This window comes from Penicillium arizonense (assembly GCF_001773325.1).
Source record: "Penicillium arizonense strain CBS 141311 chromosome Unknown PENARI_contig010, whole genome shotgun sequence".
NCBI classification, from domain to species: domain Eukaryota; kingdom Fungi; phylum Ascomycota; class Eurotiomycetes; order Eurotiales; family Aspergillaceae; genus Penicillium; species Penicillium arizonense.
Window position 1 is genome coordinate 546,968 of NW_019173287.1, and position 14,867 is coordinate 561,834.

A 14,867-nucleotide genomic window follows, 5' to 3' on the forward strand; every position below is an offset into this window, starting at 1 on the left:
ATGGACTTGTGCGTAATGATCATTACTGCCGGTGAATTGATCTCAGACGTTTCCGATACTCTGTTCCCTCTTTCCTGAGGATGACAGGTCCCCAGACCTTCAGTTTCTCGGGTGGTTCTTCTGCTGCCCAGTTCTTTTCTTTTCTTTTCTTTTCTGATCACAATGTATGCCGTGGATATTCGAGCAATGAGTTGATAACTGTCTCCAGGATATGCAGGATAGCCAGAATAACAATGAATATCACTCATGAATACTTCCGCGGTAGTATGTAGATAAACACGTGGGTCGACGTCATCGGCTTATCGATCACGGGTGTTCCAAGGTCGTCACCGCTCACATTTTCTCTCTTTTTCTCAATTCTTGACACTCTGAACTCTCCATATGCAATCTTCAAGCGCGCGGGTGTTTCCGATCGCGTGGTGGAGTAAACACACCGGCCCCCAATGACCACCTCTACGATCCACGTTTAGCACCATCGGAGTGGAGCTCAACTGGCTTAAATTGCTACCCTCGCAATGACGGGCCCGATTCACACGTACGGTCAAAGCTGCTTACTATCGGACGAGGAACCAGATCTCGCCAGCTTCCAGACACTTCCCTATCCGCCAGAGGTCCGGGCGCAGTTCTTTTATGTCTCGTCGTTGCCAATCGACGATCCACTGGCGGCTCTGCCACCGCCTGCTACTCAAGGAGCTGGGAGTGAGAGGATACCCCCCAAGCCGTTCTCCGCTAGGGATAACATCGCCCTGGAGGGTGCTTGGCGCGATCTACGGGAGGCGAGGAAAGCCAAAATCGCGGGACACCATGAATCCAGGCCTACAACCTCGAAAGGGCTTTCTGGGATAGCTGTTCCAGGTCATGAGTCGGGGTCAAATATTCAGATCCGCCCGAAGACCTCCAGTCGAGAAGATCCTGGTTTGATCGGTAGCAGAGGGAGCACCGTCAGCAGTACTCCTTCATTCCCAGACGATGTACCTTCTCGAAGTCACAAGTCTCAGCTCGCGTTTGCGACCGGCTCTGGGGTACGAGCGCAAGATTTCGGAAACGTAGATCGCGTGGGATCATCGTCGGATGATGGCATGAAACATGATACCCCTACAGGTATCGCCATTGATCGGAAACGAGCGCGTTCTTCTTCTGTGAATGAGTCCATCGCTGCCAAGAGAAGAAGTAGTTCGACTTTGGATCCAGAGAATGGCGACGCTGGTGACGAGGAGATGGGCAGTATACGCGCCAATCGTTCTCGTGATGCAAGCATCAGTGGCTCGCCTTTCATACGGGCGCCTACCTCTCAGTCTCATACGCCACTCGGTCGGTCATATGAGTCTACTTCCTCGAGGGACGGAGGACAGGAATGGCAGTCTGAAGTACGAGTCAATACTGCTCCCCGGAGTGCGCCAAAGCCCTCGGGCCTCAGAACGACAGTGAGCCTGGATCAGTTAACACAGGACTCAGAGAGTGAGAGGACAGAAGAGCCGAACACGCAATCAAAGATCCCAGTGGGTGTTTCGCGGCTTCATTTGGTTGAGCTGCCGAATCTCAAGGTATTAATCTTGTCTCTTTTGGCTTTAAATGGTACTGACACTATGCAGATGAAACCGATATACTGGAGCCCTCTCCAGGACATATCGACTGTTGTTCGAGCTACTTGGTTTTACAAAAACACCATGTATCCCGTTGAGGCGGAGCTTGCTAACAAATTGGAGGAAGGATACGTCTACTTGAAGCCTTGGAGTGATACCTGGCAAGATGAGCTGAATAGCTGTGTGGAAAACGGTGCTGATGCTGAAATGAAAATCGTCCATCCACTGTGGACAAGGGAAGAAGCCGTCTCTACCAGTCAACCTACAAATGAGCCAGATTCTACGAATGGCGACCCCGAGTCGAGTCGAGCAGATTATTTGTTGACATTTGACAATAACCAAGCCGCTGGCGGCACTTCTCTTCAGTCCGAGAACATCAAACCCTATCTCACATCTAGTGCTATTTTCGTCGATGCGGTCAACGCCCAGATACTTCGACCCAGCCTACTTCCCTCATCCTCGAGGGGACGAAAACCTCTGGGACCAATCAGAAAGGGGAGGCAGATAGGGATACCGGTGGTCCGAGGCTTCAATCGAAAGCTATGGGAGCAACTACATCCATCCAAGCCCAATCCCATCGATGTCCGCCATTACATCCGCAAAACCCAATCCCGAGAACCCTCAGTTCCAGGTGAGCAAGTATGTTACGCTTGCAAGATGGAAGAATCGCGGCCACCTCCGACAGACCTCGTACTCGTCATCCACGGTATCGGACAGAAACTTTCTGAGAGGATGGAAAGCTTCCATTTCACGCATGCCATCAATGCATTCCGACGAGAAGTCAATATGGAGCTCAACAATGAACCTGTCTGGCCACATGTGCGCCAAGATCATGGAGGAATCATGGTGCTTCCCGTGAATTGGCGCACCAAGCTATCCTTGGATGACCCCGATATCGAAGCGGGCGTCGAGGACCCGACTGCTAGTAATTTCTCGCTGGACGATATCACACCCCATACGCTTCCAGCCGTTCGATCTTTGATCAGTGACGTGATGCTCGATATCCCGTACTATCTCTCACATCACAAGCCAAAGATGGTCAAGGCGGTGGTGAAAGAAGCGAATCGCGTGTATCGCCTCTGGTGTAAAAATAATCCAGGGTTCCAAGAAAACGGCCGTGTACATCTTCTTGCCCATTCCCTTGGAAGTGTCATGGCCATAGACATTCTCAGTAATCAGCCAACACATGTGCCTCGCTTTGACTTTTCCGATACTGCACTGCACAGCGATATCTTCGAGTTTGACACTACACAACTCTTCCTCTGTGGAAGCCCGGTTGGCTTCTTCCTACTTCTGAATAAAGGTAAGACAACAAGTTTAAGATCATCGAGCTCGAAACTGACATCCTACAGCTAGTCTTCTACCCCGAAAAGGCAGAGATAAACCAGGCAGTGAAGGTGACGACAGACTGCGCGGTGTAGCCGGTGAACCAGGTCAATATGGATGTCTCGCAGTGGACAATCTATACAACATAATGCACACAACCGACCGTGAGTTTAAACACCTTCAAACCCCCTCCATGTGCCAATATACTAAACCCCTTTAGCAATCGCCTACCGCGTCAATGCAGCAGTAGACAGTGACCTCTCCAACTCCCTAAAAATGGCGTCAATCCCCAGCTCCAGCTCAACATTCTGGCAATCCTTCGGCAGTGTCTTCCGCTGGAGTTCAGCCCCAACATCTTTCCTACCCTCAGCAGAACCAACCCGACCAGCAGCAATCTCGAAGCTCCCATCCAACGTCGAGCTGGAGACACACGACTTCACCCGTGAGGAAATTGCCGAGAAACGAATGCTTCTTCTCAATGATAATGGCCAGATTGATTATTATCTTTCTGGCGGCGGGGGCCCGCTGAATATTCAGTACCTCAATATGTTGAGTGCGCATAGTAGTTACTGGACTCTTGGTGATTTTGTTCGCTTTTTGGTTGTTGAAATTGCTAGGAAGCAGGGGCGCGAGGGGACTTTGCTTGCTTTTCGGTCGGAGAAGAAGAAGGGGTGGAAGTATTCTAAGGGTTCAATCTAATTTCGCGGTTTCTATGGGTCATCTACGGTTTTCCGGTTTGGTGTTTTGCTTTTATCCACAGATAGAGCATCTAGAATTCACTTATTGTAGGAGTTGAATGTAGAAATGAAGTTGTCGTTGGCCACATGCAATTTGCACTCATCTGTTCGCATACATCCATATCCCCGGCGATATATATTGCCAGGTTCTGTCAAGGGCAACCAAAAAAAGAAAACGAACCAGACAAGAAATATAAAGACAACACAGAAGTCATAGCCAAGAAGACAATACAAACCAACCAATTGGAGATCCAGCCCCGGAGGTAAAATCATCAAAGCTAACAAATAATCCTAGTATCAGAGCCATGCACATCACCCATCAACAAAGCCTCCACAATCTCCCCCTTTATAGCAACACCCCTCCCAGTGCGCAACACCACCAAAGCATTAGCCTTAGCAAGACTCCCAACCTTGGAGCTTCGCTGCCCAGCCCCCTCAACTCCAGTACTAGTCGCATACAAGCGCCCATCAGACCGCGACGCCGTCACCACGGCACGATGATACTCCGTGCGCTTGGGGTCAAGCGGGAAGTGATGCGTTAGGACAACCGCAACACGCGGAAGACCAAGCTGTGGCGCAAGCCAAGGCCTCGAGCTCAGAGCCTGGGAACTATGACCCAGACCCGTGAGCTTGTGCAGTGAAGGTAGCACGAAGAGGTTGAGAGTGACGAGGGCGGAGGCCGGGTTACCGGGGAGGGAGAAGATGAGTTTTGATTGGCGTTCGGATTGTGAGGAGGTTGCTTCTGCGTCGCCGGTGGGTTTGAAGGGGACTGTCGCGAAGGTGGTTGGTTTTCCTGGTTTCATGGAGACTCGGCCGAAGTGAATGGTGCCGCCGAGGGAGCGTTCAATTGTCGGCTTGAGGAGATCCAGCTCGCCCATTGAGACACCGCCCGTCGTGATTATCACGTCGACGCTGGACGAGGCGCGGCCTACGCCGCGGAGGGAGTCGCGGAGTGCGTGTTCTAGTTCGCTGGCTGGGGTGTCGCGAGCGATTCCTAGATCGATGGTTTCGAAACCCCATGAGGTCAGGCAAGAGATGAGAGATGGGCGGTTTGAGTCCCGGATCTGGCCACCTGTGAGGGGGCGGGGGTCGTTGTGTTCCACCAGCTCATCGCCCGTGCTTAGGACGCCTACGCGTGGTTTGCGGAAGACCTTGATGGTCTTTGTGCCGGTTGAGGCTAGCAGGCCGATCTCTCCACCGACGGGGGAGATCAGATCGCCTCTTGCGAGGATCTTAGAGCCTAGTGAGACGTCGCTGCCAGGTTCGCGAACGTTCTCGCCGGGCTCGATGTCGTCAGTGAGAATTTCGACGGTCGCTTCTTCTTTGCCATCCGGCGTGCAGCTGTCCAAGGTTGTGTCTTCGACCATGACTACAGCATTTGCGTTCGGGGGGAGGGGAGCACCGGTGGTGATTCTAGCGATGGTGCCCAGTTGCAATGGCTCTAGGTTTCCGCCGACATTGGCATGGGTGATTGAAGCTACGGGGAAGACACCCTTCGTGGACGGGCCGGTGGTGCTAGAGTCCGGTGCAATGATTGCATAGCCATCCACGATACTAGCTCGGTAGGCTGGGACAGCCTCGGCGGCGTAAACGTCTTCGGCAATGACTGAACCGATCAAGGACGTAGTCACTGGGACTTCGACGACCTCTGGGTCGGGGGTCTGCTCGTTAATTCGGCGTAGTGCTTCATCTACGGACAGCATTGGGTAGGGAGAGGACCGATAGCGCCGGTTAGGACCTGCGTTTGGGTCGTTGGACTGAGGTCTTTCTGACGGCGATGTATGTGCCTTTGGGACCTTGTGTCCGTGACCGTGATCATGGCCATGATGGTGGTGGTGATGATGATGGTTATGCTGATGCTGATGCTTGTCCTTTTGAGCGCTGACACCTGCCTCTGATTCCAGTTTTGCCATGCCTCCAGCATGGAGGTTTCGTGAATTGGCACCAGCAGCCTGCATACAGGCATGTGGCAAAAGCTTCACAACAGCGTCAAGGTTCTCCATTGCCCCTTTTGGAGATCCAGGTAGAGTAATAATCAACGACTTGTCACGAACACCCGCAACTGGTCTGGCCATCATAGCAACTGAGCGGGGGTTAGCACAAAGTAAATACTCGGGAGAGGCGCCAGGGCGGCGCCCCTGATGTCACTTACAGGGAGTCACTTTCAAGGAGGCAGCAATCATGCCGTGCCTTCAAGTCTTGGTTAGTTTACTAGCGTCAATGCGGCCAAGAATACCGAGCCGACTCACACTAATCCTGGGGCATGGCGTTGAATCAGCGGGAACACTGCCTGGTGATGTCATTTAGCACGACAGCGTCAATTCGGGAAGCAAAGACTCACCTCCGGGGTAGTATCCTTGATTGCAAAACCAGTTCCTCCGCTGAGCAGAATGAGGTTATACCAATTGGGGCCATCAGCCCACTCGCAGACGCACTGTTGGATCTGGCCCACGTTATCCGGGACGATCCTGAATGCGGGGGATTCCCACTTGCCCTCTGCAGCGAAGATGGGCGTCAAAGCATCAACAACCTTGTCGGATGCGGGGTTCGCCGAGGCTGTGTCGGAGACAATTAGAATTGCAACTCGAAGTTTGTCCATGTTGTGTTGTGGTCTGGGGAAGTGGGGTGGGTGGGAAGACTTCTTTATAAGGGAAGATATCGGACTATCACGAAATCCCGGACAACAACATCAATTAGGGCAAACCATGTACAGTGCACTCTACTTGGCTATAACTACCTGATTAGGTATGATACGTCTTTTACGCCAAGACTAGGATAAGGTTATTCCTTGGTACTCTTTACTGTACACATAATCTCCTGATGCAATTCAACCCAAAAGGGCTCTAAGCGACCCCAGACGCCCCAATGCGGTGTATATCGAAACATAAACTCGAAACTGAAAGTGAAGCGAAATCGTGTGGGGATAAATGTGCCCCCTTGCTAGCCGCCCAATTTTGAATCTTCTCTATAAAGAGATGATTCGATTTAAGCTGCCTCCAATGCTGCGGCCTTCTGAGCCACGAGCAGACCGACAATGAGACCAAACAGACCCAGGACTGAGCTGAAGATTTCAACAACGAGAATCTTGACGAATCTGGAAAAGAAACAATGTAAGCAAAGATCCGGGTTATCATATATAATAACACAGGAATGACTTACAGACTGGGATCGGCAGCATCGGCCAGAGCAGCACCACTTCCGTTGATACCAACAGAGATACCGCAAATCAAATTGCACACACCAACTGTGATTCCTCCCCAGAAGACCGCGTATCCGGTGTAGTAGTTGCTGGAGGTGTGGATTCCGCCCTCGGCGACAGGGTTGAGCTTCGAAGAAAAGACAATGGCCATGATGACACCGTAGATAGCCACGACTTCACAGAAGATAATGGAGATCAAGTTCTTGGTACGGATTCGGGGGGCTCTGACACCACCTCCGACGATCGATGAACCGGTAAGGAAAATACCCCTAAGAACAGGCATTTGATAAGTATGGAGAAGCTAGTATGTGTATGCGGTGATCGGCTTACCATGCTGCGCCGACAACTGAGCAGCCAATACACATGGCGATTCCGATATTCGCCCAGGCATAAGGAGACACCTCCTCAAGGAAACGGCCGACCTAATGCGATCCACGTCAGAAACAGGATCACTGTAGATTGCGATAGAGATAGACCCGTACATTGAAAGCTTCTCCTTCACCATGGAAGAGCATGTCTATTCGGAACGCATTAGCTGCCAGATCGCATCTCGCATCCTGCATGTGAGAAACGTACACAATCCAACCACAACAAGGGCGGTGGTGGAAACGCCGACCGGATAGAGGTAAGCCATGACGACCTCTGGGAACTGAATGAATGGAAAAGGTCAAGATCGCGTAGTGAAGTTGGAGCTAGAGGGAGATGGGGGACTCGGTGGTCGGAGCGGATTAACTGCTCCGCTCGGGCGGTGACAGCGCGCTGTGCTTCCCCAGACATCTCCCTCCTTTATTTGTTACGAAGGAAGACACTTGTCTTGACCTTTGATATCTTTGTTACTGCTTGCGCATCATTTACTGTGTGCTGAATCCCTGACCATCGTCCCGCGGTGCCTCCTTCCCCTGATTTTCACGCGTTCAACGCCTCCGCCTCCGTACAATGGCCTCCTCCGGGGTTGGGTCGTATTCGAACCCCTTGAAGAAGTTCAAGTAAGCACTGGGAGCATGTTGCTTGAACCTAGAATGAATTGTTAACAATGGTATCTAGGTTGGTCTTCTTGGGCGAACAGAGTGGTAAGCATCCATCACTTTACACCGTATCACCATGCGCTCTGGTCCATGAGGGTGCAAATGAACAGAAGATCTGACACGCACTACAGTTGGAAAAACCTCATTGATCACCCGCTTCATGTACGACTCGTTCGACAACACCTACCAGGCCACTATCGGCATCGATTTTCTGTCCAAGGTATGCCATACCCCGCACAAGCGTTCAGGTCTACTTGTTTCGTCTCAGAAGATTGTCTATCTATGAATTGCGACTAAATGTGTTTCATCAGACCATGTATCTTGAAGACCGAACCGTTCGCCTTCAGCTTTGGGATACCGCCGGCCAAGAACGATTCCGTTCCCTGATTCCTTCCTACATCCGAGACTCGAGCGTTGCCGTTGTTGTCTACGATATTTCCAATGCGAAGTCCTTCCAAAACACCCGGAAATGGATTGACGATGTCCGCGGAGAGCGTGGAAACGATGTGATTATTGTGCTCGTAGGCAACAAGACCGATTTGAACGACAAGCGTGAAGTTACCACGGCGCAAGGCGAAGAGGAGGCAAAGAAGAACGGATTGATGTTTATCGAGACCAGTGCAAAGGTCGGACATAACGTGAAGCAATTGTTCCGGAGAATTGCCCAGGCTTTACCAGGAATGGAAGGCGAGGCCAAGCAAGGCGAGAGCCAGAGTACGTTTACTTGCACTAAACGCCCCTATCTTGATACTGACCTATGTCCTTCCAGTGATCGATGTCAATATCAACCCCAAGGAGACGACCAACAACGACGGCTGTGCCTGTTAAGACCACCTCCCGTCCATCCCCCACTTCATTGCCTCATCTCGATTCCCATCGAGCCTGTCCATGATATTCTACCATTTTCTAAGATGTACATGTTTTCTTTCCTTTCTTGCTCCCCGGGACAATAGCGCGTGTGTCTAGATATTTCAGTACCGACTGCGGTCGCGTCCACTTTTTTTTTCTGAGCCCTCAGAAGGAGATAAGGTGTTATGATTTCCGTTCAACCAGCATCATATGTGTTTCTTATTGCAGTTAAAGTTACTTCGCTTGATTTTCTCTTGGGAGGTCATCTGTTCGCCGTTTGGCAGCATGGGCTAACATGTCTGATATCTTTTAATTGATGAAGCTGTACAATATGGCATTCCTTCTGAGCCAATGTAAATTATTTCCAGTGATAACAGCATATATAGTTACCCGCATGCAATTTACGATGAAAGCTATAGGGTAGGGTAATTTGTAACTTAATCGTAAGTTGACTTTAAGACTACGTTGCGAGACTTTGATATCCTGAATCTCATTCACATAGAAAAGAATGGCAGCCTTTTAGCAATAAAATAAGCCCAAACCAGGGGGGCATTATCCGAGCTCGGATAGCCTGACCAGCTGCCTCCATTCCGGACGCTAATGGCAGCGAGAATGAAGTCGCTCCAGAGTGCCGGCAGGAATGCAACTAATGCGGCCTCGGCCTCCGCGAACCACAAGACAAAGAAGAACTAGGAGAAGGACCAGCGCAGCATATCCACCGCACACCTTACATATGATTCTACAGCCTTGATCCGATTCGGCCAGTTGTCCACGACGACGGCGATGAGTCCCACGAGCCCAATGATGACGGAAAACAAGTATATGACCAAAGGATTGCGGAATACCGGTAATCATCTGATCTCACCGGATTCTGTTTCTGACACTCAACTTCAAAGAGTAGTATTTCTTTGAACAGGGTCTGTTGTGATTTCGGGAGGGATTGTGGTCCCACAAGAACAATATCAAGACTCCCCGTCCGGAAGGTATTGTTGCTCATTCATTGTCCCAACATCAACATGCCTTCGGACATTTCGACAACTTCTCTTCACTTTTCAATCCAACAGCTATGGCACGCGTTGTGATTGTCGGTGCAGGTATGTACAAGCCATCTTCTAATCCAATCTTCGCTAACAAGTCAGGTCTCTACGGTCTTATTGCCGCAAAAACGTACCTACAAGTCGTGGGAGCCTATGACAGAAACGCAGAAGGTAGCAAAGATGATCTCGCCGAAGTTCCCACATGTTTTACTGCAACAGATGAATCTCCCGCAAAAGACGCTGCCGAACGTCTTCTTGTCATTGACTCCGCCTCGGATATTGGAGGTACATGGGCAGAGGAGCGTCTGTATCCAAATCTACTAAGCCAGAATTCACACGGGCTTTATGAGTTCAGTGATCTTGCTCTTTCAGAAGTTGTCCCAGAAGAGAATGATGACGATGGCATGAAAAATCGGTTCATTGCAGGGTGGAAGATCAACCGATATCTTCGTGCGTGGGTAGAAAAATGGAGGCTTCGAAAACATATTAGATTGAACTGGATGGTAAAGTTCTCCGAATCCGACCCGAGATCACAACCTCTCTGATGAAGTTCTAGGTGGACAACATCAGTCGTTTGAAGAACAAGCAGTGGAAGCTCAGCGTTACCAAATTCACACCAGCCTCGACACAGAGAATCACGATTATATGTGATAAATTGATTCTCGCTACGGGATTAACATCGGTGCCAAATTTGCCGGACACTCAGGCCTCTTCAAAGACAGACAGTCCCGCTCCAGTTATCCACGCCAAGGATGTTGGAAGCTGGGCTCGTGAACACCTGGGATATCAACCACTGGAAATACCCCAGCGCTCAACCTCCAATCCTCCAAGCAATGAGCCTGCCTACCCAGAGCTTAAATCCGTCGCAATATACGGAGGTGCAAAATCATCCTTTGATCTGGTGTATTTCTTCGCTACTCTGCACCGCAATGACCCGAAGCAGCGACTAGCATCCAAGCAACAAAATCCAATTCAGGTGCATTGGATCATTCGTGATAAAGGGGCAGGTCCTTCATGGATGGTGCCTCCGACGTCAACACTCCCAAACGGCGACACTGTTGCGAGTGATAAGGCCGCAAGTACTAGATTGCTCAGCTATCTAACTCCATGCTGCTACAAGATCCCGAAGCGGTTTTCTTTCAAAGAGTTCCGGTGGGAGGGGGCATGGCTGGCGCGACTTTTCCATGGCAACCCACTGGGTCGATGGTGGATTCGGATGTTGTGGCGCTCCATTGATAAAAGTCTGGAGGAGACAGCGCAATATAGATCAGATCTGAAGATGGAGAAGATTCGTCCAGAAAATAGGTCAGTTTGGTGTTGTTTTGTCTGAAGAGCATTGGTTAAATTAACAATTTGCAGCGTTGTTTCCTGTGCTTCTGGCATTGGCATCGCGAATCAAGGAGACCTCTGGGAGGCAATTAGATTGCCTCATGTGCAAATTTACCGAGCAGGGGTCACCAACATTGACGTCCCAAATTCACAGGGAACCACAGACTCCGCCGGCAAGGCTGTGGTTCAATTGTCGGACGGAACTTGCATTGACGGCGTTGGTCTGGTCATCCATGCTACTGGCTATAAGCCAATTGTCCCAATTCAATTTAATCCACCAAGCCTTCGACTGAATCTTGGGTTATCCGCCCTAGTGGATTCAGAGCCCCAGGACTATCACGAAGATCAGGACTTGATAGTATCTCCCGAAATGATTCATGGATCTTTGGACCCAAGCGTAAAGGATCGCATTGATCATTGGGAGAACCTAGACCGTCACTCCGAATTGAAAGTCAGGAACACTTTGAATGCGACAAAATGTGTCCTTGCAGATCGCAGTCCTCCGTCATGGGCTGCAACGCACAAACTACTGCCATACCGTCTATTCCGCCGTATGGTGGCTCCAGAACTAGTTGCACAAGGCGACCGCTCTTTCGCTACGCTCGGTGTGCTCTTGTCGTCGACAATTGCTGTTGTTGCCGAGGTCCAGGCCCTGTGGGTAGCGGCATTCCTTACGGGGGCATTGGACTCATCTGGCGACGTGAGGGCAACAAAAAGCGAGGCGCTTTCATTTTCAACCCTCTCGGAAGACTCGATTGAGGTTTCCATTTCCGAGGACGTTGTACTCGGTTCGTTGACTGGGACTGGACTTGAAGTCGACGCTATTCTGGTATGTTATCCCTAGGAAGTAAATTATGTGTTCTTCCTCTAAGATTTGTTTAGTACAACGACCTGCTTATGCGCGACCTGGGATTGAACCCATACCGACTCGGAGGAGGGGTTTACACTGAACTCACTGGGGTGTATAAGCCATCGGCATATGCTGGAATTGTGGACGAGTGGAAGAAAAGCCGAGGTCTGGCCGGTGGCCATGTGTAGTTGTATAAGAGATTTTGTTGATCAATACCGAGCAATCATTCTATCTGAATAACAAGGGACCAAGTGTAGTTGAAGCATGAATGTACTTTCCAAGCTCTGATATCTGATGACAAAGCATGTCGGTGGTCCACATGGGCAGTGCTTATAATTACCCGATTGAGAACTTACACCCTTTACCTTCCCGATTCGACTCCGCATCATCTCACACTTCGAGGGGCCATGCCGGACCGCCTAGGGCAGAATCGACTCACGCGATGTCGCACTGGATGCATGCGCTGTCGCGTGCGTCGGCGAAAGTGTATGCTGTCGTAGACTTTGGAACATTCATTGAGCTAACGGGGTATAGGTGACGAGGGCAAGCCGCGGTGCCGGAACTGCGTTGACCGCAATTTCCAATGCCAGTATGGCCCCCAGTTGACCTTTTTGTCAAAAAATGCACACACCATTCAGGCCTCGCAAGTCGGCACTCCATCTGCGAGTTACGAGGCCATCAGGGTAGGTCTACTGAGATTCCGAGGCGGGGAAAACAGACCTAATTGCTGTTATAGTTTATCAATGAAGAGCCCCAGAAGGATATTACCGAAGCTGAAGATGATGGTATGGACGAAATATCCTCTCATATCGATTTACCACCGCACTCGCAGGAGGCTGCCGACTCGAACCCGCTTAGCCATCCACCCAGAAACGAAGATATGCCGTCTGGGTCAGAGGAGCCAGTATCCCATACTGCGAATGATCAGCCTTCTACAGCAGTGCTCAGTGACAAGGATGAATCAGCCGTCGCAGGATTGTTGGCTCTGGGGACCAGCATGAATGGACCCGATCTGGGAATGGCGGACTTTACGGTCTCATCCCCCAAAGGAGTCATTCTGACGAGCTCCTCGATTCCATCCCGTTTATCGCATAGCCGACCAGCCTTCTCTCCGCAATCTATGATTCCTCCCAAATCAACTGCAGATGAGCTTTCGCCGACTGAAACCCAGGCGCTGCTGAGGCACTATCGTTATGAAGTAGCCTCCTGGGTAAGCTTCTTTGACTACCGAGATTCAGTGCCGAGTGCTAATCACAGACCCATACGTGTAGTTGGACATATGTGACCTGGGGCAATCATTTGGAATCAATGCCCTCCAGGTAGCGATGAGATCGCCTGCCATCTGGAAATCAATTCTAGACCTGTCTGAAACATCGTTCAATCAGCTGCACCGGCAAAATTCACATCTAGAAAGAAGCAGGTCATTTTCTCAGTTTGGCGACGTGGATATACTGGACAACATTACGAATTTCGCTCTTCTTGATGCTCTCGATCGAGTGATGGATTCCATTTCGAATATATCCACTGCGTGGACGATGGAAAGACACTACAATACTGGTCTTTTGAGTGCGTTGAGTTCCCACGCAGTTGGCAGAGACCTCAATGCAGCGATCTATTGGCTCTTTGTCAGGCTTGGTATGGGATCTCATTGCGCTCAATACACATTAACAGTGATATCTAACTTGTGAACGCTTACAGATGTCGGAACCGCATTAGCGAGCGATAGTGATGTGCAGGTACCGCTGCCACCGACGTTCCCCTGTTTAACGGAAGTAGACATGGTGGCCGACCCATATGAAATGGTCTTCTACTACGCATACCGGCCACTGTGGCTCTGCGCAAAAGCAATCCACTTCACGCACAATGACGGAATTTCCCCAGATCGCCCTCCCCTGCATACATGGATGCAGCTAGTGGAGGAGCTTGAGCAATGGTATCGGGAGCGACCCCAGGAGTTTCAACCTATGTTAGAACTAGAGATGGATGATCGTTTGGCTGGGCCGGAGAGGAGCTTCCCGGTTGTCCTCTTTGCCAATGGAGCTGGCTTGTTCGGCAACCAGCTTTACCATACGGCCATGCTCCTGCTACTACATAATAAACCGCGAACTGCGAGGATCACCGACTTTCAATCTGCTGCCGTGTCACCGTTGTGGCATGCGCAGCGGGTCTGTAGTATTGCTCTTCACAATGATCGACGAGAATGCTGGGACCCATGCCTTCTGGCCTCCTTCTTTGTGGCAGCTCGTCGAATGACACACGAGTTGCAGCAACAGGAGGTGTTGCGAGGGTTTGATCGCATCCGCACAGTGACAGGATGGAATACCCATGACTCTGTGCAAGGTCTGCGAACGGAATGGGGTCTTCTTGACGAGACATGAAAGACGGGTGTCTATTTGAGTATATCCCCTTTCACTCGTCATTATCACCCCGTAACAGGAATTCTGTACCTCGCGCTCGACTTTTCCGGACGAGGTACCTGATATCCCCAGGCAAGTTCCAAATCTCTGATGCGCCAGCAAGCGCCCCATCCGGTTTCTGCCTCGATGTGGCGGATCAAATCAATGATGATAGCATGTTCGGAGACATGGCTGAAGAGACGCCCTGCAATCCAAAGTGGCTGGATGGCATTGTTCAAGCATCCTTGGTGCGGATTAGCCAGAGAGATACCGCAAATTCGCCTTGCGTGCCACAACGCAGAGATGGCGGGTGCTGGCTGCAACTTGATAGGTTTGGGCATCATGTTGAGCAGCAAAATGCATGATGTATGATATAGTTGGTTCGAAGAAATCGCTGCCCATTGCATGAAAAGGACGTGTGGAAACGGCTTTGTCGTGGTCGTGTGGACTGGTAACAACTCAGGTGGCCGGATTTCCATCCAGTGTTGCAGGTCATCCCAAAGTCGGAGCCAGCGGCGATTAAAGGCTTCACCAGT

General features: G+C 50.6%; 6 protein-coding genes across 6 annotated transcripts; 4 read left to right on the forward strand and 2 right to left on the reverse strand.

Annotated features, from left to right (window-relative positions):
• Positions 1-515: 515 nt before the first annotated feature.
• PENARI_c010G08709 (DDHD family phospholipase) lies at positions 516-3,608 on the forward strand (the record flags this gene model as incomplete). Its single annotated transcript, XM_022632339.1, has 3 exons — positions 516-2,886; positions 2,936-3,073; positions 3,130-3,608. The coding sequence occupies 3 exons, from the start codon at positions 516-518 to the stop codon at positions 3,606-3,608; spliced, it is 2,988 nt and encodes a 995-aa protein (XP_022487850.1).
• A 316-nt stretch (positions 3,609-3,924) lies between these two features.
• Positions 3,925-6,245, reverse strand: PENARI_c010G08794 (bifunctional molybdopterin adenylyltransferase MobB/molybdopterin molybdotransferase MoeA family protein; the record flags this gene model as incomplete). Its single annotated transcript, XM_022632345.1, has 4 exons — positions 3,925-5,729; positions 5,799-5,836; positions 5,896-5,936; positions 5,988-6,245. 4 exons carry the CDS (start codon positions 6,243-6,245, stop codon positions 3,925-3,927), a joined length of 2,142 nt encoding a protein of 713 aa, XP_022487732.1.
• A 386-nt stretch (positions 6,246-6,631) lies between these two features.
• On the reverse strand, positions 6,632-7,479 carry PENARI_c010G02409 (H(+)-transporting V0 sector ATPase subunit c''; the record flags this gene model as incomplete). Its single annotated transcript, XM_022632159.1, has 5 exons — positions 6,632-6,740; positions 6,806-7,114; positions 7,176-7,267; positions 7,328-7,362; positions 7,422-7,479. 5 exons carry the CDS (start codon positions 7,477-7,479, stop codon positions 6,632-6,634), a joined length of 603 nt encoding a protein of 200 aa, XP_022487713.1.
• A 302-nt stretch (positions 7,480-7,781) lies between these two features.
• PENARI_c010G08295 (Rab family GTPase YPT6) lies at positions 7,782-8,698 on the forward strand (the record flags this gene model as incomplete). The annotated part of the gene is made up of 5 exons (XM_022632328.1): positions 7,782-7,831; positions 7,890-7,915; positions 8,002-8,090; positions 8,182-8,584; positions 8,640-8,698. The coding sequence occupies 5 exons, from the start codon at positions 7,782-7,784 to the stop codon at positions 8,696-8,698; spliced, it is 627 nt and encodes a 208-aa protein (XP_022488049.1).
• Positions 8,699-9,785: 1,087 nt separating this feature from the next.
• PENARI_c010G10930 (uncharacterized protein) lies at positions 9,786-12,123 on the forward strand (the record flags this gene model as incomplete). Its single annotated transcript, XM_022632412.1, has 5 exons — positions 9,786-9,813; positions 9,859-10,259; positions 10,313-11,061; positions 11,116-11,914; positions 11,968-12,123. 5 exons carry the CDS (start codon positions 9,786-9,788, stop codon positions 12,121-12,123), a joined length of 2,133 nt encoding a protein of 710 aa, XP_022487846.1.
• A 254-nt stretch (positions 12,124-12,377) lies between these two features.
• PENARI_c010G03424 (Zn(II)2Cys6 transcription factor) lies at positions 12,378-14,313 on the forward strand (the record flags this gene model as incomplete). Its single annotated transcript, XM_022632192.1, has 5 exons — positions 12,378-12,405; positions 12,470-12,618; positions 12,672-13,145; positions 13,207-13,570; positions 13,634-14,313. 5 exons carry the CDS (start codon positions 12,378-12,380, stop codon positions 14,311-14,313), a joined length of 1,695 nt encoding a protein of 564 aa, XP_022487935.1.
• Between the last annotated feature and the right edge of the window lie 554 nt (positions 14,314-14,867).